Genomic DNA, 25,698 nt, shown 5'->3' on the forward strand with positions numbered 1-25,698 from the left:
TTTTTGATTTTGGGTAACTCCTAAGTTGAGAATGGAGTCTAGGGGCACAGAACGTGGCTCCTGTCTCCAAAAAGCCCGCTGTCTCAAGGAAGGGACCGAGCCCTGTCCTGAGTGCTCACAGCACAGCTTCTTCCGTGGCAGGAACTCTGAGCCACATTTGCAAGGGGTCAGCTGGAGTGCAAGGAGGTGGACAGAACGAGAGGGCAGGAGATTCTTGGAGGAAGAGGCCGCTCTCCCCTCAGCTTCCCCACTGTCCCCAGGGCCTCCAGCATCGTATCTCCAGAGTTCCTGTCCTGGCCAGGGCCCAGCCACCATGACAGACACGCCAGTGGAGGAATCCCTCTTCCAAATCATCCACTGCTACCACCAGTATGCGGCCCGGGAGGGAGACGTGGAGACCCTGTCCCTGGAGGAGTTGAAGGCTCTGCTTATGGACAACGTACCCCGCTTCATGGAGAGCCTGGTGTGTGAGGTCTGGGGTCAGGCGAGGATGACGTATAGGTTTGGTTGTGGGGTTGGAAGCAAGCAGTGAGGGTGTAGGTACAGGGAGTTTTCTCCCAAGAGATAGGGAGAGGGAGTTGGGAGGGCAGGGTCTGCCAGCTTTATTTCCCTCCCTCCCTGTCCTGGTACTTCCTGCTTGGCCCCACCCCAGCCCAAATGTAACTAATCCCTGAGACAGTCCCAGCCCCAAACTGTTTACTCCTCTGCTCATCCTGTTTCCTGAGAGAATAGGTGCTGAGTCTTTCCTTTGCCTGAAGCCCCACTCAGTCAGACGTCCTGCCCTAAACCTGCCCTTTAACCCAGGGCACAAACCTTCCCGGTCCCTGTGCCTGGGGGAGGACGGTTTGGAAAGAAGCCAGTGGTGGGGGGTTGGGGAATGTAGCGACCCCTTCAGGCACCCAGGTGCTGTCTGAAGGGCTCACAGAGGCTCTCGGACCACCCAGGGGCTCGGAAACCCTCTCAGGCCTGCACACCATCATTAGGCTCTGTGATTACCAGGCATCTTGGGGGCTGTAAGGCTGGGAGGAGTGTCTGTGTGGTAATGTCCTCTGCCCTCAGAGCCATGCCTGGGGTGGGGATGTCTCTGGACTGTCATCTCCAGAGGCCTTCAGGTCCATGCCCTGACCAGAGGCCACTACATTCCCTAGGGAGCACCTCCTTTGTTCACCTTGGGTCTCCCCTTACCTACCTTTGGGAAACATCAGAGGAGAGTTCTGCCCTCAGTTTACTGGAGTGTAGCTGTGAGGGTCACCAAGGGGACTAGGATGACTTTCTTTCCAGGGCCACCTGCCTGTAGCCCATGGAACTGGGCGAGGGTGTTCACAGCCCCACCCGGGTAAGGGCCCCCAGGGACAGACACAACCGACCGTGGGGACTGAGGTGCGGGAAGCAGAGAAGAGCCTGCCCCAGCAGGAAGCCTTCAGTTTTGGGATCCACCAGTTTTGTGGAGGAGATAGGAGTAGGTTAGTTAGATGGTGGTGGGCGGCGGGGGCGAAACAGGGGGTATAAAGCTCCCCATGGGGATGAGGGCCACCCTCCGGGCCCCCAGCTGCTGACGGATGCAACAGCTTGCTTCTCTGTAGGCTTTCTGAGAACTCCACCCTGAGTCTCCATACCCACCAGGCAAACGCTGCCGAAGCCTGCTCCACGGGCCCTGCCCCGGCCTCTGTCCTCGCCTCTGTCTTCTCGCCGCGCTGCACGCTGACCCCTGCCTTCCTTCTCACTGCCCCTCCGGCCTCCTGTGCATTTGTTCCTCCCTATGCCATCCCCGATCTGCAGCCCTCAGGGCCACCTGCTCTGGGACACACTGGACACCTCCAGGGCCCAGGACTATCTTCCTCCTCGCTCTGCGCTTTCTGCAGGGGACACAGGCTAAGTGTCATAAACAAGCCCTGAGCAGACGCCATAGCACACACACATCTGATCCCACCCCCTGGTGGCCTTGTGATAGTGCTGGAGGTGCAGACATGGGGGGCAGGTGGGTTCTGCCCTGGGGAGCTCCCAATGTGAAGGAGGGGCACAGTCTTCCATCCCAAAGCTCCTGGGCCAGGTTGGCTCTGCAGGGCAGCTCCAGAGCAGCTGGGCAGACAAGCTGTGGCAGCCACCAATAGGCCACACCGTCTGTCAACCTACACAGCCCCAAGTTCTGCTAGCTGAGGTGCCTGCCACTTTCTGTCTCTAAGCCTGATTCCATAGCGTAGAGTGTCCTGGCCTCTGCCTGAGTGAGGAGCTATTTGCTGCAAGCCTCTTGCGGCCGGGCCATGCCCCAGTGCCACGCAGATGGTGGAGGCATGGCCCTTCACTGTGAGCTGTGGACCTGGGCGGGTGGGTGACCCTGTGTCCCCTCTTCAGGGCCGGAAGGAGCCCTACTACATCTCAGAGCTGTTCCGGGCTGCAGACAAGAACAAGGACAACCAGATCTGCTTCGATGAGTTCCTCTTCATCCTGGGCCGACTGGTGAGGGACTACCACCTGCACTACCGCCGGCAACACTGCGCTGGCTACTGCGCCCGGCACAGCCTCCACTAGCAGCCTCCACCCGGAGGGGCCTGTCTGGTAGCAGGTGGAGAGCACTGCCAGCGAGTCTGCACGTGCCCACATATGCACACACTTGCGCACATGTATGTGCAACCGACAGCTGTGAGGGAAGAAAATAAACAACCCCATGAATGTGTCCTGGAATTCTTTAGTTCATGGATCTGGGCATCTGCTGTGGGTCCTGCATCAGGGATCATTCATTTAGGGTGAGAGATACAGCCCCCGCCTCCAGGAGCCCCTGTGTGAGGTGGGGGGACACAGCCCTGTCCTCCAGGAGCCCCTGTCTGGGAGGGTAGAAGGCCTTGCCTCAGTGAGTCCCTGTCTGAGGGGAGGAGTCCCTTCTCTCAGGGAGCTGCTCTCTGACAAGGAAGCCAGCCTTCCCCAGTGATGTTTTGACCACTCATTCTCTGCATGTACATGATGGGACAGGATTCTGGAGGGCTGACACACACTGGACAAGAACCCACTTCGAGGGTCTAGAGGAGAGCCCCAAGGAATCAGTGTTTAAAAGTGGAGTGGAGGGGCGCCTGGGGGGCTCAGTCGGTTAAGCGTCTGGCTTCGGCTCAGGTCAGATCTCACGGTTCATGGGTTCGAGCCCCGCGTCGGGCTCAGTGCTGACAGCTAGCTCAGAGCCTGGAGCCTGCTTCAGGTTCTGTGTCTCCCTCTCTCTCTGACCCTCTCCTGCATGCGCTGTCTCTGTCTGTCTCTCAAAAATAAATAAAAAACATAAAAAAAAAGTGGAGTGGCTTGGGCCTGAGAAGGGAGGATGATGCAGGTAGTTGGCGCGGAAAGGTGGCAGGGTGGGTTTTGCATACACTGAGTCAGAGACCAGGACAAGGGCAAAGGGCAACACTCCAACCTGTCACGGGGAAAAGTGAAAAGTGGAACCTGGGCTACCATCAGTCAGAAAAGACTTCCTGGAGGAGAGATGGACCGGGTCTGGGCTTTACTAATAAAGGCTGATGTGGGTGTTACTCCATTTGGGGTTATTGTGACTCACCATCCAAGTCCTCTGTGGTCTCTGACCCTTCCCAGCAGGGATCTGCCCCCCTCCCCTTCCATCTCTGTATTTATTTTTTTTCTTTCCTCCTGGAAGCCCAAGAGTCTGATGAAGAATCTCTCCTTTATGCAGTCTTCTCTGCCTCTAGGCCCTGCTGGGGCCCATCTTGGTGGGTTTCTTCTTAGACGATGGTCTGGGAATCCATGTCCTGAGTGTATTGTGATGAGAAGGATGTGTTTTCAAAGAATGATGGACAATCATCATTGCTCCTATGCTGAAGACAGGGGTCACTGATGGGACTTGGTTTTGTTTCCTCCAGCAGCTGGGTCTGTGTGCCTCAAGGTGGCAGTACTCTGTGGACTGAGTTGGGGCCTTTGTTTCTGACCAATCGAGCTCTGAAGCAGGGGGGTGTCCCCATTGCTCCCTGGGCCTGGCCGGCCACAGATGCCCCTTGTGCCCTGGCTGTCTCCCTCTGGACCTTCCTGGGCACTCCGTGGGGTCTGCACTGCCACGTGGAGGTGTGTGTCCTGCTGCACCTTGGGAGTGTTTTACTGTCTGTGTCCTCCGCTAGTGAGTGGGTGCGTGTGTTGGAGGAGGAATGGGGCCGGTGGATGGACTCTGATGCTGCGTCTGTTCTGCCTCCTGTGAGCCTCTTAGTCACGACCAGAGGCACGGATGACCAAGCCACCGACCTCCCCCAGGCCCAGGGAAGCAATGTGTCAGCTGTGTCACAGCTGAGACTGCTGAGTTCCACAGACCTTTGAGTGCTAAGGGGGCAGCTCAGCCTAGACATCCTGCCCTTTCCCGGGTCGTGGAGAGCTGTTTCCACACTGGCTCTGCTGGTGTGGCCTCATTTCCTCAGCCTTGGGCACAGGCCTGGTTGGGCTGTTGGGACACATATGCAGGGCTGAGCTCTTTCCTGTAAATAGGAGTAGGTTCCGCTCTCCTGGGTTGCCCCATGTCCGTCGGTCTGATTACAGGCTCTGCGTTTTCCCCTGATGTGCTAACCTAATTCTTGACACCCCTTCTGCCAGTCAGTCAGCGCAGTTCCTGCTCTCCCTGAAGCCCCCCAAGCTGTCTGTCTGGGGGCGGGGCAGCAGCTCTGGGGCAGTTTTCATGGCCTCGCTGGTGTCAGCTCCACAGACAAGCACATGCTGCTGGAAGGTCATGGCTCATGTCCGCCTTGGGTCTCCCCCACGGGACCTGGGGCCTGGTTTCCCTAATTCCTGGATGAAGAAAGCTGTCTCCACTGGGCCTGACTTCAAGGGAGGCATGTCTTCAGGGCTCAGGGGTCTGGGATGACATCATCTGCACCAGCCTCACCTTCACCTCCACTGGGAGAGGTCAGCATCAGCTCTGTCACAGGCTCCTGAATGGGTCCTAAGAAGAGTCTCAGAAAAGCCACTTTTTAAAATTCTAATGTGTGCTTTTTGGCAAATTAGCAGAATACACGCCCATAGGAAGAAATTTGAGTAACTCCCTGTGCCTCAGTTTCCTCATCTGTCACATGGGGTAATTGTACCTGTAATGTCCACTTTGCATGGTTATCAGGTGAGGCGGTGGTATGAAAATACTTTGAAATGTGCTGTGCTCTTTGGGGTTAGTGAGGTGCTATTATGCCAGGCCACACGGGAGAGGCTTGCTGAAGTGCTTGGTCCTTGTGTGAAAACTTGTCATTATAGATGTCAGAAGCAGCCCTATTTTTCTGTCAAAAGTTGACTAACCTCTTGACAAGGAAGTGGGATTGCTTTTTTTTAAAATTTTTTTAAAATGTTTTATTTTATTTTTGATACAGAGAGAGACAGAGCATGAGAGGGGGAGGGGCAGAGAGAGAAGGAGGCACAGAACCGGAAGCAAGCTCCAGGCTCTGAGCTAGCTGTCAGCACAGAGCCTGACTCGGGGCTCGAACCCATGAGTGTGAGATCTGACCTGAGCCGAAGTCGGAGACCCAACCGACTGAGCCACCCAGGCACCCCGTAGGATTGCTTTTGGTTGATGTATTTATATCCTGCCATGTTCCAGAAATTATTAAGCCGGTGGGATGTGATAAAGGGAATTTCTGCGTCAGATAAGGGGTGGATCAAATGTTCAACTTTGTTTTCACTTATCCCCTCGATAAGTATTCACTGAGTACCTAGTAAGTGCCAGGACCCAGGGGTGTATGTAATTTTTTATCTACAGGGGGTCCTGGTCCCAAAGAAAAGACGGACAAGAAACAGATGAGTCATAACACAGTGGGGAAAATGCCATGTTGTATGAAGATTTGGGTAGGAGAGAGGAGAGAAGAATTAACTCAATGTTGGTAGGGGTGTGGGGAGGAGGGTCAGAGATGATGCGGAGCAGACAGTGCCTGGGCTGTATCAGGAAGAACAAGAAGGACTTTACTTGCAAAGAGGCAGGAAGTGCCTGATATCACACCACATCACCTCAGTAATTTCATGCACTGAATGTTTTATCTCTCTGTGGGCCTCAGTTCCTCATCTGAAAAATGGGGATTATGATAGTACAAACGTCTTAGTTTATAGGGAGTAATGGATTGATGTAGGTAAAGCACTCCCAGCAGTTCCTGGGACATGGTAACAGCCCAATAAATGTTATTTTTCTATTATTTGTTCTTATTATTGATTGCTGTTGCGGTTACCGTGTATGCCAGGTCTTGTGCTGGGTCCAGGGGAGGCAGAGGTGGATGGTCTGTTCTGGATCCTTCAGGGCTCCCAGCCCAGCTGGGAGTCAGGTGCTCTCGAGGGCGGCCGTCACAGTGCTCACTCTGCCGTGTGCTAAGTACATCGCACAGCCTTTGTGTGAAGTGTTTACTAAGATATAATACATATTAACAAAGTCCACAGGGGCGGCTGGGTGGCTCAGTCCACTGAGCGTCTGACTCTTGATTTTGGCTCAGGTCATGATCTCATGGTTCCGGAGTTCAAGCCCCATGTTGGGCTCCGTGCTGCTAGCACAGGGCCTGCTCGAGTTTCTGTCTTTCCTTTTCTCTCTCTCTGCCTCTGCCCAGCTCCTGCTTTCTTTCTCTCTCTCTCTCAAAATAAACAAACTTTCAAAAAGTTCAAAAATCATAAATAGTTTTCATTTATTATTAATCCTCACAACACTATAAGGTAGATTTTATTAGTTTTTTAGGTGGAAGCATTTAAAAATTAAAAAAATTTTAATTGTGGCAATATATAATTTACTATCTAATTGTATAGTTAGTTGTATTAAATACATGCTCATTGTTGTGCAGCCTATCTTCAGAACTCTCTTTTTTAAAGTTTATTTATTTATTTATTTATTTATGTATTAGAGAGAGAGAGAGAGAGAGAGAGAGAGAGAGAATCCCAAGAAGGCTCCACACTGTCAGCACAGAGCCCAATGTGGAGCTTGAACCCACGAACTGCAAGATCATGACCTGAGCTGAAATCAAGAGTTGGACACTTAGGGCACCTGGGTGGCCCAATTGGTTGAGCGTCCCGCTTTGGCTCAGGTCATGATCTCACCGTTTGTGGGTTCAAGCCCCGTGTTGGGCTCTGTGCTGACAGCTAGCTCAGAACCTGGAGCTGCTTCTGATTCTGTCTTCTCTCTCTGACCCTCCCCTGCGCGCTGCCTCTCTCTGTCTCTCAAAAAAAAAAAAAAAACCCAACAGAAAAAAACATTAAAAAAACATTAAAAAAAGAGTTGGACACTTAACCAACTGAGCCCCCCAGGCGCCCCGGAACTCTTGATATTGCAGCTGAAACCGTGTACACAATAAACACTAACTCCCCATTATCCCTCCCCTGGGCCCTGGCAGCCAGGACTCTGGTCTGTCTCTACAAATGTGACTGCTCTCCTCTGGGGACTTCATGTGAGTGGAATGAAACAGTATTTGTCGTTTTGTGCCTGGGCTATTTCATGTAGCATCATGTCTTCAAGGTTCATCCATGTTGTAGTGTGTGTCAGAAGTTCCTTCCTTCTTACAGGCTGATAATATTTCATTTTAAGTATATACTACGTTTTATTTTTTCATAAATCCTTGGATGGACACCGGTTTGTTTCTACATTTCAGCAATTGTGAATAATGCTGTTGTGATCATGGATCTATAAATATCTATTTGAATACCTGCTTTCAATGGTTTTGGATATAGACCTAGAAGTGGAATTACTGGATCACATAGTAATTCTGTCTTTAACTTTTTGAGGAGCCTCCACACTGTTTTCCGTAGCAGCTGCACTATTTTACATGCCCACCAACAGCGCTCGAGAGTCCCGATTTCTCCACGTCCTCACTGTCACTTGGGTCTGAGGTGGTACCTCACTGTGGCATTGAGCTGATTTCCTTAATGGTTAGTGATGTGGAGCATCTTTTCATGGTGCCTATTTGTGTATCCTCTTTGGAAAAATGTATTCCAGTCCTTTGCCCATTTGTCAATCGGGGTAATATTGCTGGTGAATTGTACAAGTTCTTTAGGTATTCTGGATATTAACCCCTTATTGGATAAATGATTTGCAAATATTTTCTCCCATTCCATAGGCTGCAGGTAGACTCTATTTTTAATCTCTTCTTAATAATCAAGGTAACAGGGGCGCCTGGGGGGCTCAGTCGGTTAAGGGTCTGACTTTGGCTCAGGTCATGATCTCATGGTTTGTGGGTTCGAGTCCTGCATCAGGCTCTGTGCTGACAGCTAACTCAGAGCCGGGAGCCTGTCTTCAGATCCTGTGACTCCTTCTCTCTCTGACACTCCCCTGCTCACACTTTCTCTCTCTCTCTCTCTCTCTCTCAAAAAAAAAAAAAAACAACAGAAAAAACATTAAAAAAAGAGTTGGACACTTAACCAAAAATCTTATCTCAAAAATAAATAAAAACATGAACAAAATAATCAAGGTAACAAAGACACAGAGAGAGTAATTGACCCAAAGTCACACAGCTATTAAGTTAACAAGATAATGGAGCCCAAAGAGGTGTAGAAACATTAGGGAGGGGGGTTAATCTCATCTATCTCCTCCAGGACTTGATGATGGCCTGGAGAAGCACAACATAAATATCTGCTGAATGTATGAAGGAAGCAGAGAGTTTTCTCAGCAGAGTCATGTTCTTGTCAGGTCATGTTCTGGTGCATGGTGCTCTGGGCCATGACATTTCTGTATCGGGAAACTCTGAGTGAACTGCCTCACCTTCCTGCTTGTCTGCTTCCGTGTCTGTAGACTGGGTGGGTTCTGTGCACCACCTTCCTGATAGGCATTTTATGATCCTCTTTGTGCTTTGTCAGTGCTGTGTAACAAGATAGATGTACCACAGCTCTTCAGGTTGGAAGCCAGTTAATCTGAGTGGCACCTTCTTGGGGAGGCAGAGTGTTTGTTCCTTCTGAAATCCTGGGGAGAATTGGCCACCTCCTCTTCTCCCCTTGGGCACAAAGCTCTTCTGGCTTCTCAAACAATCCCTTCTCCTCCACCTGATCCCCACCAAATTGGGTTCCTCTTCAGCCCAGGCTCCTGGAGTCAGAGGCACACAAGCACCCCAGAGGGGGCTGAAGGGTCCCTGCTCTGTTTATGCAGCAACTCAGTGCCTCCTGCATACAGAGGGACCCCCAAGCCAGCCTCCATGTCCTGGAGCACAGTGCACCCCTAGCTCCCAGGGCAAGAGAGCTTGGAAGGGGTGTGGGCAGCAGAACAGAGCCTGAGCGAGCAGCACACATCCCGCAGAGTCCAATCATGCACAAACAACAGCAATCGTAGAAATAGTCCAGCTTTCACTGCTAAAATCCAGCAGCTAAGACAAGTGTTTTTTAACCTTTTTTGAGAATCTGATGAAGGCCATGGAGAAATGTGTTTATTTACATAAGCCCTCAAAATGATACATTCACCTCAAATTCTATTTCAGAGAAGCACAGACAGGTCAAAATGCACAGGATTAGCAGCAGCAACAGTGAGAGGGACTCGGGAGTGGACATCCTGGTTGGCCAAGCCAGAGGATGCCAGGGGCCCATGAAAGGAGTCCTCACCATGGCCTCTTTCTGGTTTCTCTTGCTGGGCACTGCAGCCTCACAAGTGCCTTCCTCCTTCCACTACCCACCCGCCCACCACCTTCTGTGCAGGATTGCCTCATTTACCTGGTTGGCAAACCAGAGGCTTTTGCAACCCAGGAAGGGAGCAGCTGCCTCTGCGTGGCCCTGGCAGCTGGCCAAAGCCTGATTGCTATAAAAGGGAGCTGACACTCAGTCCTGCATGTCCTCTGTCAACTCTGTTTCAAGGAGACTTGGTAAGTAGGACTGCCTCGGTTGCCTCCATGCTTTGGGGCTGGGACCCGAAGGAGAGAGGGCTGGAAGTGGAGCTGCCTTTTCTATGAGAGGGGAGAGAAAGCTCAGGGAGGTCTGGAGCTCAATCCAGAGCTCCTGGAGGAAGTCAGTGAGGTAGGGATACAGATGGAGCTGAGTCCTCTGACCCTGTTTGTTGGGTGAGGGCACGGGGAGAGTTTTCAGGCACTGTGTATGGACCCCCCCACCTCAGTCCTTCCCATCAGCACAGCCGTCCACTGGGTTTAGTTATCTGAATGGTGCAGGCCAAGACATAGCCATCAGTTGGGATAATGAGTGTCCCCCCTACTCTTCACTCCTTTTGGGGCAGAGGCACCATCCTCATCCTGGGATTCCCCATGTGTTCTGTGTTCTAGGTGGGGCAGACCCTTGGGCACCATGCTGACGGACCTGGAGACTGCCATAAACTCCATCATTGACGTTTACCACAAATACTCCTTGGCAAAGGGAAATTACCACGCCGTCTATAGGGATGACTTGAAGAAAATGTTAGAGACAGAGTGTCCTCGGTACATGAAGGTGAGGAGGGGCTGGGTGTGGTGTGGCCAGGGTTCTCTTCCTGGCTCTTGTTGAAGTTTTTACACTCTGTCCTCTTTCTCCTCCATCTTGACAGAAAAAGGATGCAGACACCTGGTTCAAAGAGTTGGATGTCAACAGTGATGATGCAATTAACTTCGAGGAGTTCCTCATACTGGTGATAAAGGTGGGCGTGGCAGCCCACCACGATATCCACCAAGAGTAACAGATCCTGGACCCTGGGACTGGGCCCTGGACCTGTCTCTGAGAAAAATAAAGTAATTGATACCTCAGGCCTCTTTTGGTGTCTTGTCTTTCTCTTGAGGAATGAGGTTCCTAGTGGGTGGAGGGAGGGCTAGAAAACCCAAAGGGACTAAAACAAACCTCTAGCGTCCCTGCTCCCTGTCTCTCACAAATCTTCAGAGCTTTCCGCCTGTCTGGTTTCCTCCCCACGTTCTCCCCCAAACTATGCTTGTCTCTTTATGTCCCATGATCCAGAGAAATTGGTTCTAAGAGTCAAGGATTCTGAAAAGCACATGACGCTTGTAGCTGATGATTTTCCTAATTGTTTCCAAATGGGTGATGTGGGAACAGAGTGATGTAGGAAAACCTCATACTGCTTTCTAGACTAAATTGTAATATTGAGCAAAATATCTTAGATGTGACTCTTGTGGAATTAGGGAGGTAGTAGGTGTGTGTGTGTGTGTGTGTGTGTGTGTGTGTGTGTGTATGAAAGAGAGAGAGGGAGAGAGACTGATTCTGTGTGTGGTATGATGGTAGATGGTTGTTCAGAGTCTTACATTAAGTAACACTAACAGCTCCCTTGTCCCGCACTTGTAATTTCTCCTTGGAGATTTATGAAACTTTCCTTCTTGCTCTGCTCCCAACCTCCCAATGCAATGAAATAATAAAGAAATGGGCAAATAGGCTAATGTATTCCTAAAAGTCAACTCAAAGAATGGGGTGCTCAAAGAATGGGGCGGGGGTGAAGGCTTTCTTGGTCAGGGAATATCTACAATAACCTCCTGATCATCACTCTGGATTTTCCAAGGGTCTGGTAAAATGGGAAGGCCAGCAATGAATGGGCACCTTTCAACCAGAACCCAACCTCAAGCTGAATTTCCAGGCTATGCCTGATGCTCACTTAGGTGATGGGAGAGTAGTGTTAGCGATGGAGAAGGGGGTAGGGTGCTGTCACAAGAATCTGTCAGTCACAGTTCTTAACTTGGTCGACTATGCATCTCTGAAGTAGAATTGGAGTTGAAAGTATCATTTTGAGGGCTTGTGTAAATAAGTACATTTTTCCATGGCTTTCATCAGATTCTAAAAGAGGTTAAGAACAAACACCCTGCTTCCCCAAGAAGGTGCCACTCAGGTTAGCTGGCTTTAAATGCTGAAGAATACTTACAGCAGACCACTGGGCTTTTTGCTTGTAGTAAACTTTAGTCACATAACAATGCAAATGAGTAGGACAAGGTAACAGCTTAAACTCTTATCCATCAACCAAGGCGTTAGTTACTAGTCAGTTTTATTATCAGCTAACATATTGGTGAAAATGGCTGGCAGCCAGCAGAAAATTAAGACTGGGGCCTAAGGAGCCCTTGTGCACTGTGGGAGGGAACGCAAACTGGTGCAGCCACTATGGAAACAGTCTGGAAGTTCCTGTAAAGTTAAAAATAGAAATACCGTATGATTCAGTGATTCCACTACTGAGTATTTACTCAAAGAAAACTGAAACATTAATTCAAAAAGATAGATGCACCCCTATGCTTATTACAGCGTTATTTACAATAGCCAAAATATGGAAGCAGCCCAAGTGTCCATCAGTAGATGAACGGATAAAGATGATGCAGCATATATATACAATGGAGTAATATTCAGCAATAAAAAAGAATGAGATCGTGCCATTTGCAACAAGATGGATGGATCTAGAGGGTATTATAAGTGAAGTAAGTCAACCACAGATAAATATCATAAGATTTCACTTAAATGTGGATTTCAAAGAGGAAAACAAATAAATAAACAAGCAAAAGAAAGAAAGAAACAGGCCCATAAATACAGAGAACAAACTCATGGTTGCCAGATGGAGATGGAAACAATAGGTGAAGGGAAGGGGACATGGAGGCTGCTAGGTATGGAATGAATAAGTCATGGGTTTAAAAGCATAGGGAATATAGCCCATAGTATTGTAATAACATTGTATGGTGACAGATGGTAGCTACACTTGTGAGCACAGCACAAGTTACAGAGATGTAGATTCACTATGTTGTACACCTGACACTAATGCATCATTGTGGGTCAACTATACTTCAATAAAAAATTAATCACAAACAGTAAAAGATTGGGACATAGAATGAGATGGAGGAATATATCATTGCACATGGAGATGGGTTTCTGCTGAGCAAGTGGGAGGGTGGATGGACAAGGTTGCTTCCTTCTCAGTTTCTTGAAGGACAGCTTTATCCATCCCCAAAGCAAGGCTTCCACCTTGTCAGGAGTGTGAATGTCCTTTTGCATTGCAGAAATGAATATGATGCAGTTCTGAGAGGTACTTTAAAGGTGAGTTGCTGGCCCAAATGTGGCCCAGGCAAAAGAAGAGGGGAAAGGTTTACAGGATTCACCAAACTGCACACCAGGATTCACTCAGCATTTAGGAAATATAATGGGAGAGTGCACAAAAGGGGAGAGAAACCCAATTTGCCACCTGATCATCCACATTGGTGGTGGTGGTGGTGGTGGTGTGCATGTGTGTGTCTGAGTCGGGATTGGGGACAGATCCCAGTACCTTTGATTTGCTGTTAACAGATTGTTAGAATCACTGTTAATGGATTCTTTGGGCAGAGATTTACTATTATTAATCATTTGAATTTATCTGAAAGCCAGTGAGTCTGCTTTTTCTGATCCACTTTGGAGAGAGCATGGGAAGGTGGCCCAGAATGCCCTTTGGAGTTTCACCATAAGTAATGGGCCACTGGTTGTGAAGGATCACATTGACACAGAGCTATCAACAATGATACTTTAAGTCATGGTTGGGCACTGGCAGCCTGGGGAAAAAGGTGGATGTGAGGGAGGCATTCCTGGGAATCTTGTAACTAATAAGCAAATTGTGCCCATGACAGGAATCACTGGGCAGAGTCAGACAGGGCTTGTAGCCCAGAGCAAGGTGATTTGGTTTCCTGTTTCCCCAGCTACAAAAGAAGAACAAGGTAGTGGGAAGTTGAGAAATAAGTTGTTTAGCAGGAAACCTCATGCAATGTTTGAGTCCACCAAGGAGACCTTGGTTCACCGATTGAGGCAGATCCGGCCGCTGAGATTTCCGGGGTGTAAGGGTGACCTGTCTGAAATCTGCTTCTCTACCCATGTTCTCCACCCAAGGCTCCTGACTTTAGCCAAATTCCTCATGTTTGTGACAAAAGTCCTAAAGGGAGTGGAGAGGATCTGGAATTGGGCAATTGGTTATCTTACATCTGAACAAAAGAGATTATTCCAATGGAAAAGACTTCCCCATGCCTCACTCTACTTGGGAAGGTCCAGATACCAGCCCTTTCTCTGACCCCCTGACCTGGGGAATTCAGTCTAAATTCAAATGGGGTGAAGAGGGCATGGAAAGCTACCAACATACCGGGTTCCTGTTGGATGTCAGTGTGATGCGAAAAAGTCATCTTAAACCTGGAAAAGGACAAAATGGTGGTTGCTGAAATCTTTGATCTCATGCTAGAGTCTGTCTGAATAGAAGCAAGTCCCTGCTACTCATTAATCTTCCACCAACTGACATTTTTGGAAAATGTAACATGGTCGGCACAGTATATTTGATTAACAATTTACAATGGATAAGGCTCAATGTGGTGATATGATTTCACACACTGTCATGGTTTTTCACCCCATTGAAAGCTGAGTCTTCTATCTAACTGAGGAGTCTTACTTAGGCATTCTTTTCCTGACTGTATATAATCTCCAATACTCTTCAAATCAGCTTTTACCACTCTTTGCTGATTTCTAGTGCTGATTCTCTCATTAATGAATTAAAACAAGAATTTTGACATGCACCTGCTATATTTGTTGATAATTTGGGTTTTCAGCACTAGAATTTATGATAGTTCATCTCATTCATTTCTCGTAACAACTTCATGAGAGGGATAATTACTATTTCTATTTTACATATAAGAAATTCAGAGAAGTTAAGAACCTGACAAAATTTATTAATTTGGCAAGTGGCGGAACCTGGATCCCTGACTGTCTCCAAGGCAGAAACACTGGGGAAGACCCAGAAATGCTCTTTTCTAGTGGGCTTCTACCCTGAGATTTCAGAAGGCCAACCCTTCCTCCTTTCTCTGGCCTCTTTGCTGCCGGGTCTCTGATATCCAGGGTTGACACAGAAGGTGTCAGAATGAGCTTTTCACTTGGGCTCCTTTCCTTTGTTCAAGACATCACCAGGCCTGCCTCAGGGCCTGAATTACCTGTTTTTGTTTTTACATTTTTAAATCTTTAAAAAAATTTTTATTTTCTGGTGTCAGCAATCCTCCAGACTTCAACAACAGAAAAGGAGGATTAGTGTCTTAATCTCCCTGAGCATCTAGGGGTTGTCTCAGTGACAATTCTCCCTTCCTCCTGGGTTGGGTAGCCTTTCTCCCCATCTTAGGTGCAGTGGAAGTTCCCAGGTGAATAATTCTCTGATTTGCAAAATCACAGTCTGAACTGGCTGCTCAGGTGAGGGTGTAGACTTTTAGCAGCTCTTTCCAATGATCTGTAGGCATCCTTCTTTCAGCGGACAGGAGCCTTCTCTTTTTTCTCTTTAATAGGCTTATTTAGCAGCAGAAAGCATGGAGTTATCCTGCAGCCAATACAGGATAATACAACCAATACCTACACAGAGGCCCCTCATTGAACAGCAAAGGCTCCATCCGTTTCAGTTTCTTCAGCATCTTGTTTAGCTATGGCACATTTTTTAACCCTGTGCTTTCTAGAGCAAAATATCTAACCAAAATAGTATCCTCTGGGTTTCTTTTCTGCTTTGGTTATAGAATATAACCAAAATTCTATGATAAAGTGTATCTATTAAGACCAAATCATTAATATCATACTTAATGGAAAAAAATTAGACACTTCTCTTTTTTGAAAAATGTTTACTTTATTTTGAGAGAGAGAGTCCACACACATGAGTATGTGTGAGCAGGGGAGGGGCAGGGAGAGGGAGAAAGAGAATTCTAAGCAGGCTCCCTGCTGTCAATGCAGAGCCCAACCTGAGGGGATTGATCTCAAAAATAGTGAGACCATGACCTGAGTCAAAATCAAGATTCGGACGCTTAACTGACTGAGCCACCCATGCACCCCTAGACAATTTTATGCCAGGAAGAATACAGGATGCCCCATCCCACTCTATTGAATAATTGTATTGGAGGCCTTCGCCAGCCATAAATGAGAAGCAACATGAACTCTGGAGGCATTGGCCACATGAAGTAAATGAATACCTTGCAGAGCACTCCTACTTATGTATTTTATTACCATCTTCATTTCTCTGAATAACATTACTCTTGCAGAATTTTTAGTCACGTGCTCCGGCCAAGTTGGACTTAGTTCTTCCCCGGAGCCTATCAATGTCATTACTGGAAAACACACTCACTTTCTGGTATGTCCTAGTTTTCTCTGCAGGCTAAGTAGCCTTTCCCCCAGCCTGCGAGTGGAACTTGCAGGCTACGAGCAGCTTCGAAGGTGCCATCCTCTAGGACTCTGGAGACATTGCTACTCTTGAGACCCCTCCTCTAGGGAAACGTTCAGAAATTTAGAAATTCACAGTCTGAGGTTGTGAGCTCAAAATTTATTTCTGATGCACTTCCCCTTTCTGTTATCTAAGCTGGGTCTTGCAGAGAATTAACTTTTCAACAAATTAAAAAAATGCTTGTCTTCTTTTTCTCCAGAGTATTTGCCAAGTGCTCTGTGCAGTCCAAGGGTTTGACGGTATCTTGTAGGGTTCCTTCAAGCTCAGCTCACCCCAGCACTGGCATTTGAGAGTCCATGTCACATCCATCTCCATAAGCCAAACTTTTGACACAATTACAGCTACTGTCTAAAAAAGCCATTGTCTCTAATTCCAGGGGGTCAATTGATTCATGAGACAGATGGGAATCTTCCAAGGAGCTGCCACAGGTATGACTTGATGAATCAATGCCCATGGTGTGTTTTTAATTTTCCCAGTTAGTTGCTCATGCTCCCACATCCCTCCTTTATAAAAAAGTGTTTATTTACCTATTTTGAGAGGGGGAGACAGCACTAGCAAGGAGGGGCAGAGACTGAACGAGAGGGAGAGGATCCCAAGCAGGCTCCATATTGACAGCTCAGAAGCTTATGCAAGGCACAATCCCACGGGCTGTGAGATTACTGAAATCAAGAATTGGATGCTTAACCAACCAAGCCACCTAGGTACCTCTCCCACACCCCCTTTTATGAGGATTCCTGGCATCTCCTTTTTGAGCCGACTGTTCACTCAGGCCAGTGGGGCTCTGGGGTCAATCCTGCTCTCACGACTGGTGGGCAGACAGCAGCGGCCTCTCTCAAGGTTGCTCCTTTTTGCTTTAAGAGCTGATGTTGTAGGTCAGTTTGCACAATTCCATAGATGATGTTTCTTTGTCAACCTTCTGGGAAACCCTTTATGAAGCCCAGGCTTAGTAGTGCTCTTTGCTGGGAAATAAATTCTGTTACTATTCTGATGCTTCGGCATTGTAACCCAGAGCACACAGGAAGTTTGGAAGAGCTTCCTTCAACTGCTCTTACTGTCCCTGTGTCTCCTTTGTCACTGGCATGCTCCTCCCCCCTTTCCTCATGGTAATTTTACTTCAGGAAACGTTTCCAGCCATAGGATCTATATGGGGGCAAATATGTCTCTCTAACCTCATATCTCCAGGAGATTCCACCCCCCCCCACTCCAAATTGGCCAAAGACACTGCTGGCTGACTAACTGTGCACTAGAGGTCAGAGGCCAGACATCCCAACACCATACCCAACAGAGTAAAACAAAACTGCTTCGAGATAGCTCTCTGCTTCGCCTATTTTGAAAAATGTGCTGCAATTTCCTCTCACACACACAAAAAGTCCCAGGTGGTCAAGCATCTGTTTATATCTGCTAATACAGGATCTCTGTTTTGAATCCTTCTCGTCCCAAAATATCTTTGCAGTCTTTTTAAAACCCAAATCCAAAAACCAGAAAGCAGTTTTACTGACATATTGCTCACATAATCACAGAATTCACCCATTTAAAGTGTTATGTAGCTCTTTTAAGAGGATAATAAATTTCTTCCAAAATCTGCTCTATAAGAGCAAGAAATGGTGTGCCTTGGGGCTCCTGGCTGGCTCAGTTCAAACAACATGTGAGTCTTGATCTCAAGGTTGTGAGTTTGAGCCCCACGTTGGGTGTAGAAATTACTAAAAAAAAATAAACTTAAAAAAATGGTGTGCCTGACTGAAAACCATTTCTGGTGAGGGTGTGTTCTCCTGGGGACCCCAAGGAACCCTGCAGGGGAACCTGAGTGTGGAGAGGGTCCTGGGTCCTGCCATCTCCTGCAGGGCAGTAATTGCTTGCTTTGACGTATGAACCCCAACACCTGCTTTGTCTGGGCTCTGGCTCAGTCTGCGGAGTCTCTGGTGGCCCCGGCTGCCCTGGGAGTGGATGACTCCTGGCACAGGCTTTGAGCCAGTGGTGTGGTGATTAGGACTTAGACACGGTGCAGTCTTCACCTACCCCATCTCACCCGCAGGGTTACGGATTTCTCCAGTCCTGGGGCTCTTGCAGGCTGGGAAGGGATGCCCCTTGATCCCTGCTGAGGGAAACTTCTTTTTTCTTTTCCTTGTTCTCTGCAGTAGGATGCAGGCTGGGGGAGTGGAGACCTCCTTTGACTTCTTTTTGGATGGCCCTGGGAAATGTGTCTGGCTGCCTCTCCCCTGACCTGAGTGTTTGTCACCTCCCCCTAGCGTTTGTTTCTGCAGCTGGGGGCAGGAGGAGGGTCCTCATGGTAACTAAACTGACCCCTCGTGGGAGGAGGAACTCCACACACTCATCTTCTGTGCTCCTGAGTTTTAGTCTCTGGAATGCTAGAGACGGATTCACAGAATGGACTCAGGGCACCAGAAAATGGCCACCTTCCCCAAAGGTAAAGTGAAAGTGTAGCTTTTTAAAAATTTTTCAAGGCCCTTTGAGGTTGTCTCATAAGCAGCCCCTTCTTGGACCTTCAGAGCTTTAGAAGTTCCAATTGGACTGATCTTCTGAGTGTAACTCAAGCCCCAGCTTGGTCCTCTAGCCTGTATAGGGCCCTTAGCTGCTTTCTCAAATGAAGTGTGCCCCTCTCTCTTTTCCCTCTTTCACTGGCCCAGAGTCTTCTCCCCTTCTGGGATTAGCCTCAGTGACTCCAGTAAGCTGGAAGCCCTCGGTGCTGAGCCCTTTGTGAAAGGTTGACCCCACCATGACTGGGCCTAGTCCAGCCTTGTGCCCTGTTAGGCTTTCTCCACATGAAGCCCATGAAAGTCCTGCGAGGTGTCTTATGACCACCTCAATGTCTTCTTTTCTCTGATGTCTGCCACTCTTACCATTTTCAGCCTAGTTCCCAATCCTGTCTAGAACGCCTGCTCCTGCGGCAGTAATATGAAGATCTGTCAATCACACTCTTTCCTGGCACCTCACTGGCCCCCACACCTTCCCTGGGGTTTTTCTCAGAGTCACAGGGTGGCTTCTTTCCTGGCACCCCCACCCACCCCACCCAGGCACTGTGGGACAGTCCCTTCTTCTCCAGGAAGAGATTCAGCATCTTAAGAAATTTGGTCTAAGATGAAGAAACTAAAAAAATCACTCTTTAAATTTTTTTAGATGTTTATTTATTTTTGAGAGAGAGAGAGAAAGAGTGTGAGCAGGGGAGGAGCAGAGAAAGGGAAGAAACAGAATCTGGAGCAGGCTCCAGGCTCTGAGCTGTCAGCACAGAGCCTGACATAGGGCTCAAATCCATAAACCGTGAAATGATAACCTGAGCTGAAGTCAGATGCTTAACTGACTGAGCCACCCAGGTGCCCCTAACAAATAACTTTTGAAGCACACCTGACCACTCTTGTTAGCTCATCTTGGGCTCTCGGAGAATTAACTTTTGTAGCAAAAAACAATTATTTATTTTCCTCCTCTGCTTTCTGGAATATTTTGCCAGATAATAGGTGCTTGTCCAGAGGACTAAAAGCATCTTATAGATTCACAGGTGTTTGTGTTTTGTTTTGTTTTACAATGAACTTAGATGCTTCATATAGTCTTTTGTGTCTCTAAGTGATATGGAATGTAGTAGCAAAGAAACCCAAGTAAAAGTGAGCATCCTGCAGGAGCCCTGCCAGCAGCAGCATCTCCTTTCAGTGGGATCCTTGAAGGAAGCAGTGCCATTGTTGTTCCATGGGTGTCCAGTTACAGTCGCCCAAGATAAAGAAGCTCTGACATCTGCTGGCCCACAGTTAACAACAGGGTATTGTGTACCTGAACATTTCTTTTCTTTTTTTTTTTAAATACATTTTTTTTTTTTTGGAAAGAGAGTGAGACAAAGCATGAGTGGGGAGGTCAGACAGAGAAGGAGACACAGAATCTGAAGCAGGATCCAGTCTCTGAGCAAGCATTCAGCACAGAGCTTGATGCGGGGCTCGAACCCACCAACTGTGAGATCATGACCTGAGTTGAAGTCTCAGGACTGAGCAACTCAGGCGTCCCCTGAACATTTCTTAAGAGGTACATCTAGTGCTAAGTGTTCTTACCACAAAAACCAAAAATAAAATAAAGGGATTCAAGGAAACTTTTGGAGGTGATGGATATGTCTGTTACCTTGATTGTGGTCATGGTGTCATGGGTGCGTGCATGGATCTGACCTCATCAAACTCTACACATTAAATATGTGCAGTTTGGGGGATATCAATTTTACCTCGGTAAAGGTGTGAAAAATAGAACTGTGGGCCTTAGATAGATTCTACCACCACATTTCCTACCAGGATCACAGCCTTGTCCCAACATAAGCCATTGAATTCTGGAGGAGCAGAATGTCCCTGTAGAGCAGATTCTCGGGGCTGTAAGATGTGGCTGCTGAAGCCGGTGGTGAAGTTTTAGGGAGGAGCCTGGTGCTACAGGGGTGGTCTGGGTCCACATCCTCAGTGGTGCCTCAGCGGTGCCCTGAGGGGCTCTGGGGCTCTGTTCCTTTCAGTTCATGTTGCCATGGTAACTAGGCTAGCACAAATCATGCAGGGGAGTCTGTGGTCACCAGACTTAAAAAGACTGCATTTTGGAGGCTTTGATAACCTCTCTTCCTCCTTTGATGCTTTGGCTATGGTCATCCTTGTCCAACCTGATACCTCTTTCTAACTGCTAATTTTTTTTATAATAGTTTATTGTCAAATTGGTTTCCATATAACACCCGGTGCTTCTCCCTACAAGTGCCCCCCTCCATGACCATCACACCCTTCCCCCCTCCCCCTCCCCCTTCAGCCCTCGGTTCATTTTCAGTATAATTTTGTAGATTATGACAGGAAGATGGGGCAAGGTATGGAGGTATTGGTGTCTCACTTCCTGAAAACTTGGGGTTCTTTTTGAGAACTGACCCAGTGATTAGCTTTGCATCTTAGAACGACTTAGGGAGGGTCTCCCCCCCCCCTTAGCCCCCTTCCCCATCCATGTGAAAGATCTTCTCTAAGTTGACATTCTGCTTGTCAAAACAGGATAAAGCTGGAAACTTACTTGTTCAAACAACAAAACACTAATTTGAAAAGATACATGCTCCCCTATGTTTATTGCAATATTATTTACAATAGGCAAATATGGAAGCAATCTAAGTTTCCAGTGAAAGGTGAATGGATATTAACAATAAGATGTGATATATTATAATTTATATATATTATATATATTGTATATATTTATCAGCCTTAAAAAAAGAATGAAATCTTGCCATTTGTGACAACAAGGATGGACCTAGAGGGTCTTAGGCTAAATGAAATAAGTCAAAGACAAATACCATAAGATTTCACTTGGTTGTGAAATCTAAACAACAAAACAAATGAAAATAGAAAGTCTCATAAATACAGAGAAGAAACTGGTGTTACCAGAGAAGAGAGGTGGGTGTGGAAGATGGGTGAAATAGTAAAGGGAAATAAGATGTACAAATTTCCAGTTACAAAATAAATAAGTCTGGGCCTCTGGGTGGCTCAGTCAGTTAAGCATCCAACTTCAGCTCAGGTCATGATCTCACAGTTTGTGAGTTGGAGCCCCTCGTCAGGCTCTGTGCTGACAGCTAGCTCAGAGCCTGGAGTCTGCTTCTGATTCTGTGTGTCCCTCTCTCTCTGCCTCTCCCCCACTCACGCTCTGTGTCTCTCAAAAATAAACAAACATTAAAAATTTTTTTAAAAAGGAGCTCCTGTGTGGCTCAGTTGTTTAAGCCTCTGACTTCAGCTCAGGTCATGATCTCACTGCCCGTGGGTTTGAGCCCTGCATCAGGCTCTGTGCTGACAGCTCAGAGCCTGGAACCTGCTTCAGGTTCTGTGTCTCCCTCCCTCTCTGCTTTTACCCACTCATGCTCTGTCTCTCTTTCCTTCAAAAATAAATAAACATTAAAAAAAGAAAAAAAACTCATTTTCTTCATCTGCAAAATGGATGTACTCATCCCACAGGGCTACTGGGAGATTAAGTGAGAATTTGTATAAAGCAGTGTCAGGAGTGATCAAAATGTGTTCACTTTATAAAACAGAGACTTAAGTTTTTAAGAACAGTTTTGATTTATGAAAAAATTGAGAAGATTCTGTAGACAGTTTCCAAATACCTGCACACAGTTCCCCATGATTAATACCTTATAATACCATTATACATTTGTAACAATTGATGAACCTTTCTTGATGCATTATTATTAACTAAATTCCATGCTGTATTAAGATTCCCTTAGTTTTAAGCCAGTGCCCTTTCTCTGTTCCAAGACTACATGTTCTCTTGATTGTTTTTTATTATCAGTATTGTTTTTTGGTGTAATAGAAACTCATCAAATGCCTTTCCCTAGTCCTTCCCTTTCCAGTCAGGTGCCACCCAGGTAGCAAAACACGTTCCTGTGGCCTTTTACTAGGAAGCAGGGGACAGACATGAACCTGAAGGCTGGATCTTGCCCCAGAGCTGAGGCTCTGGGGGTGGGTGGGATTGGGGTGGGTGTGTGTCTGTCAGTTTGAACAGGAGTGGCTTCTGCCACGGGAGCAATCTGGGCTTTTGGTGTTGCAGTCAAAGCCACAGGTTCAAAGCTTCTGTTGAGCAATAAAGCCTTGTCTAGCAATTGCCTGAAGATGAATCAGAGAGATTTCTTCACTTGAGGTTGAAGGTGAAGCCTGGAGTGCCGTATAAAAACCTCCCCGGCTCCGTACTCCTCACCAGTGCTTTCTTCTTGCTACATTTCTGCTCTCCTGCACATTGAAGGGTAAGTGTCCTGTCCTTGGCTGCACCTTCAAGGGACTCACAGGGTAGTGACTGCAGGCTGTTGGAAGCCACAGCCTTTTGCCTACCAGAGCCCTTCCGGGCTGACTGCATTTTGGACACAAGGGGACAGACCTTGCTGTACTAGGTAGACTCAGTCTCAGAACTTAGGGATGGTGAAGGTGGAAGGGGCTGGGGAATGTCTGTAGAGACCTATGGCCAAAGTGCCACTACCTGGGGAAAGGAACAGCCTGGCCAGCCCCCAAACCCTTTCCGGGTGTACTTGGGTGAACAACACCCTCTGAGTTTTACTCCCGAGGAGCTATGCAATGGGGGCTGATTCTTTTAGATTTTAGATGGCATTATATGCGCCCCTCTCTGCTAGCCTATGTACGAATGAAAAATCCCCCACAGATCAAACAGAGCAGAGAGAACAGAAAGTAGACGCGGGGAAAGTCATCCTTTGTCTAAACCAGAAAAAGAAGAGAGTGGATGTGGGGTGAGGTGGAGTGGGAGAGGAATTGCCTTAGACCTCTCTTGTCTTCTGAAGGTTGGGAAGATGACTAAGCTGGAAGATCACCTGGAGGGGATCATTAATGTTTTCCACCAGTACTCAGTCCGGGTGGGGCATTATGACACCCTTTCCAAGGGTGAGCTGAAGCAGCTGATCACAAAACAACTTCCAAACTCCCTCAAGGTAGGTGATGAGCTTCTCATCCAAACGTGCCCACTGAAAGACGGGGGTGGGGTTGGCTGAGGGTGCTCTCCTGAGCTGTGGGGCAGGGGATCCGCCTCCCTCTCTCCATAACTCATGCTGTCACCTCAGGCTCTATTTGCCTCTCTCTCTGGAATTGTTTCCTTACCTGTGGGGGTTAGTGAGCTACAGAGACGGTCCAGGTCAGGACTTGTGTGCCTCTAGGTTGGCTCACAACAGCTGCTTCCCTCCATCTTCTATTTTGTTACACTGGAGTCTCCAACACAGTTTTGGTGAATGAGTTAATGTCCCTGGACCTCCTGAGCTGAGCCCTGAGGGATGAGAGGCCCAGAGGAAGGGGAGGAAGAGTCTGAGCTTACTGTCTCTGATGTCCCCTTCTAGAACACCAAAGATCAAGCTACCATTGACAAGATATTCCAAGACCTGGATGCTGATAAAGATGGACAGGTCAACTTTGAAGAATTTGTAGTCCTGGTGTGCCGCGTGCTACAGACTGCCCATGAGAATATCCACAAAGAGTAGAAAGCTCTGAGGGGCTTTTCTCCAGCAGCGTCCCCAAGAAGACTTTTCCTTCGGATCACCAAAGCCCAGCCTTACATGAGGGAAATGAGAGTTAATAAATGTATTCTTGAAAGTTTTTAACAGTGTGCACTTTCTTTCTTTCCAAGCCCATGGTCCCCAAACTGGATCACACCTCGCCCCTGTGAGTCTGACACACCTCATCTGGACCCTTGAGACCCTCTTCCTGTTTGTTCGTTTGTTCACCAACTACTAAATGTGCACTATTTGCTAATTTATTCATTCATTCAACAATTATTCACTGAGTATCTAACCAGAGACCAAAGACACAAAGCCCTGTCCACCTGGGGCTTGTGTTCTATTGGAGAAGAAAACAAACAAACAGACAAAAAAAATAAAAGTTCATCATATGATACACTGGTAGGTAGTGATAAGGGTATGAAGAAAGCTAAAGAGGGAAGTAATGTTGGGGTGGAAGGAGAAGGAGGGGCATGCTGGCTTAATACGATGCTCAAGGAATGCCTCCGGACAGGAACCCAAGAGAGGAAGGAGAGCAGCTCGAAAATGTCTGGGCCCAGAGCTCCTGGCGGAGGGAGGCCCAGGCGCAGAGGTGGACACGAGCTTGATCTGCTCAAAGGCCAGCGTGAAGAGCGACGTGCAGGAGCTGAGATGGGGAGTGGCCTGTGGGGTGGCCGGCCAGAGGCAGGAGGCAGGGGCTCACAGACCATGGGGTGGACTTCGGATTTTAAGTGTGTTAAGGAGCCACTGGGTAGTTTTGAGCAAGGGACTGAGATGATTTCATTTAAATTTCAAAAGGTCCAGTCTGGGTGCCTTTGTGGAGAAGGAATTATAGAGGTCAGGCCAGAGAGGAAGCAAGGAGAACAGTGAGAAATGATTCTCTGGAGTAGCACTGGCCAGTAGAAATACACTATGGGCCAAGTTTGTGATTTCAAGTTTACCTGAGGTCATATTTAAAAAGGGGAAAATAAAGAGGAAGTTAATTTTAACAAGTTTTGAAATCCCAATAGAACAAAAAAGTGTAACTTCAACAACATAAATGTTATTATTGAGATATTTTGCATTCTTTTCTTATTTTCCCTAAGCCTTTGAAGCCCAGCAGGCCTCATGCTGGCCATCACTGCTCCTGTGACCAATGGTCACATGTAGTTCACAGTGATCATATGGGAAGTGCAGCCTTAGCCCATTTGAGAGATGAGGGGCTGGACTAGGGTGGAAGGCATGCCGGTGGTAAGGGGGAGTCGGGCTCTGCAAGCACTTGAAGGTTGGAAATGAGACATCAAGGATTACTGTAAAGATTTTCCCTGAGACACGCGCTGGATGCTGAGGAGACAGAGATGAGAGACAAAGTCTTTGCCAGGGGAGAACCTGGGCAACAGAAACCCCCACACAGTGTCATATCTGTTTCGACGGAAGTACGCACAGGGTGTTGTGGAGAACAGGGCAGTGGCCCAACCTTGGGTGTTGGGATCAGTTAGGGATCCTGAGGAGAATCCTTGGACATGAAATTTGTGGTAGGACTTTGGAAGGGGGAAAATAATGCAGAATTTTCTTGGTCCTCTCAAGGGGGTGGGTAGGGGACAGGAAGGTGTTGGGAGCAACCAGGGACACAAGATTATGGAGAAGAGGTTAGCTCTTTCCAGCCCAGGGCAAGGTGAGGGAGCAC

The 25,698-nt window shown here is 47.7% G+C and overlaps 3 protein-coding genes across 3 annotated transcripts; all 3 read left to right on the top strand.

Annotated features, from left to right (window-relative positions):
- The first annotated feature begins 313 nt into the window (after positions 1–313).
- Positions 314–2,529, top strand: LOC115287551 (protein S100-A15A). The gene is made up of 2 exons (XM_029934114.1): positions 314–463; positions 2,353–2,529. The coding sequence occupies exons 1-2, from the start codon at positions 314–316 to the stop codon at positions 2,527–2,529; spliced, it is 327 nt and encodes a 108-aa protein (XP_029789974.1).
- Positions 2,530–9,662: 7,133 nt separating this feature from the next.
- S100A8 (S100 calcium binding protein A8) lies at positions 9,663–10,631 on the top strand. The gene is made up of 3 exons (XM_029933263.1): positions 9,663–9,767; positions 10,179–10,341; positions 10,436–10,631. The coding sequence occupies exons 2-3, from the start codon at positions 10,201–10,203 to the stop codon at positions 10,562–10,564; spliced, it is 270 nt and encodes an 89-aa protein (XP_029789123.1). The 5' UTR covers positions 9,663–9,767; positions 10,179–10,200; the 3' UTR covers positions 10,565–10,631.
- Positions 10,632–22,678: 12,047 nt separating this feature from the next.
- On the top strand, positions 22,679–24,134 carry S100A12 (S100 calcium binding protein A12). Its single transcript, XM_029933264.1, has 3 exons — positions 22,679–22,784; positions 23,331–23,477; positions 23,877–24,134. The coding sequence occupies exons 2-3, from the start codon at positions 23,340–23,342 to the stop codon at positions 24,015–24,017; spliced, it is 279 nt and encodes a 92-aa protein (XP_029789124.1). The 5' UTR covers positions 22,679–22,784; positions 23,331–23,339; the 3' UTR covers positions 24,018–24,134.
- The last annotated feature ends 1,564 nt before the right edge of the window (positions 24,135–25,698 follow it).

This window comes from Suricata suricatta, chromosome 3, assembly GCF_006229205.1.
Source record: "Suricata suricatta isolate VVHF042 chromosome 3, meerkat_22Aug2017_6uvM2_HiC, whole genome shotgun sequence".
NCBI classification, from domain to species: Eukaryota; Metazoa; Chordata; class Mammalia; order Carnivora; family Herpestidae; genus Suricata; species Suricata suricatta.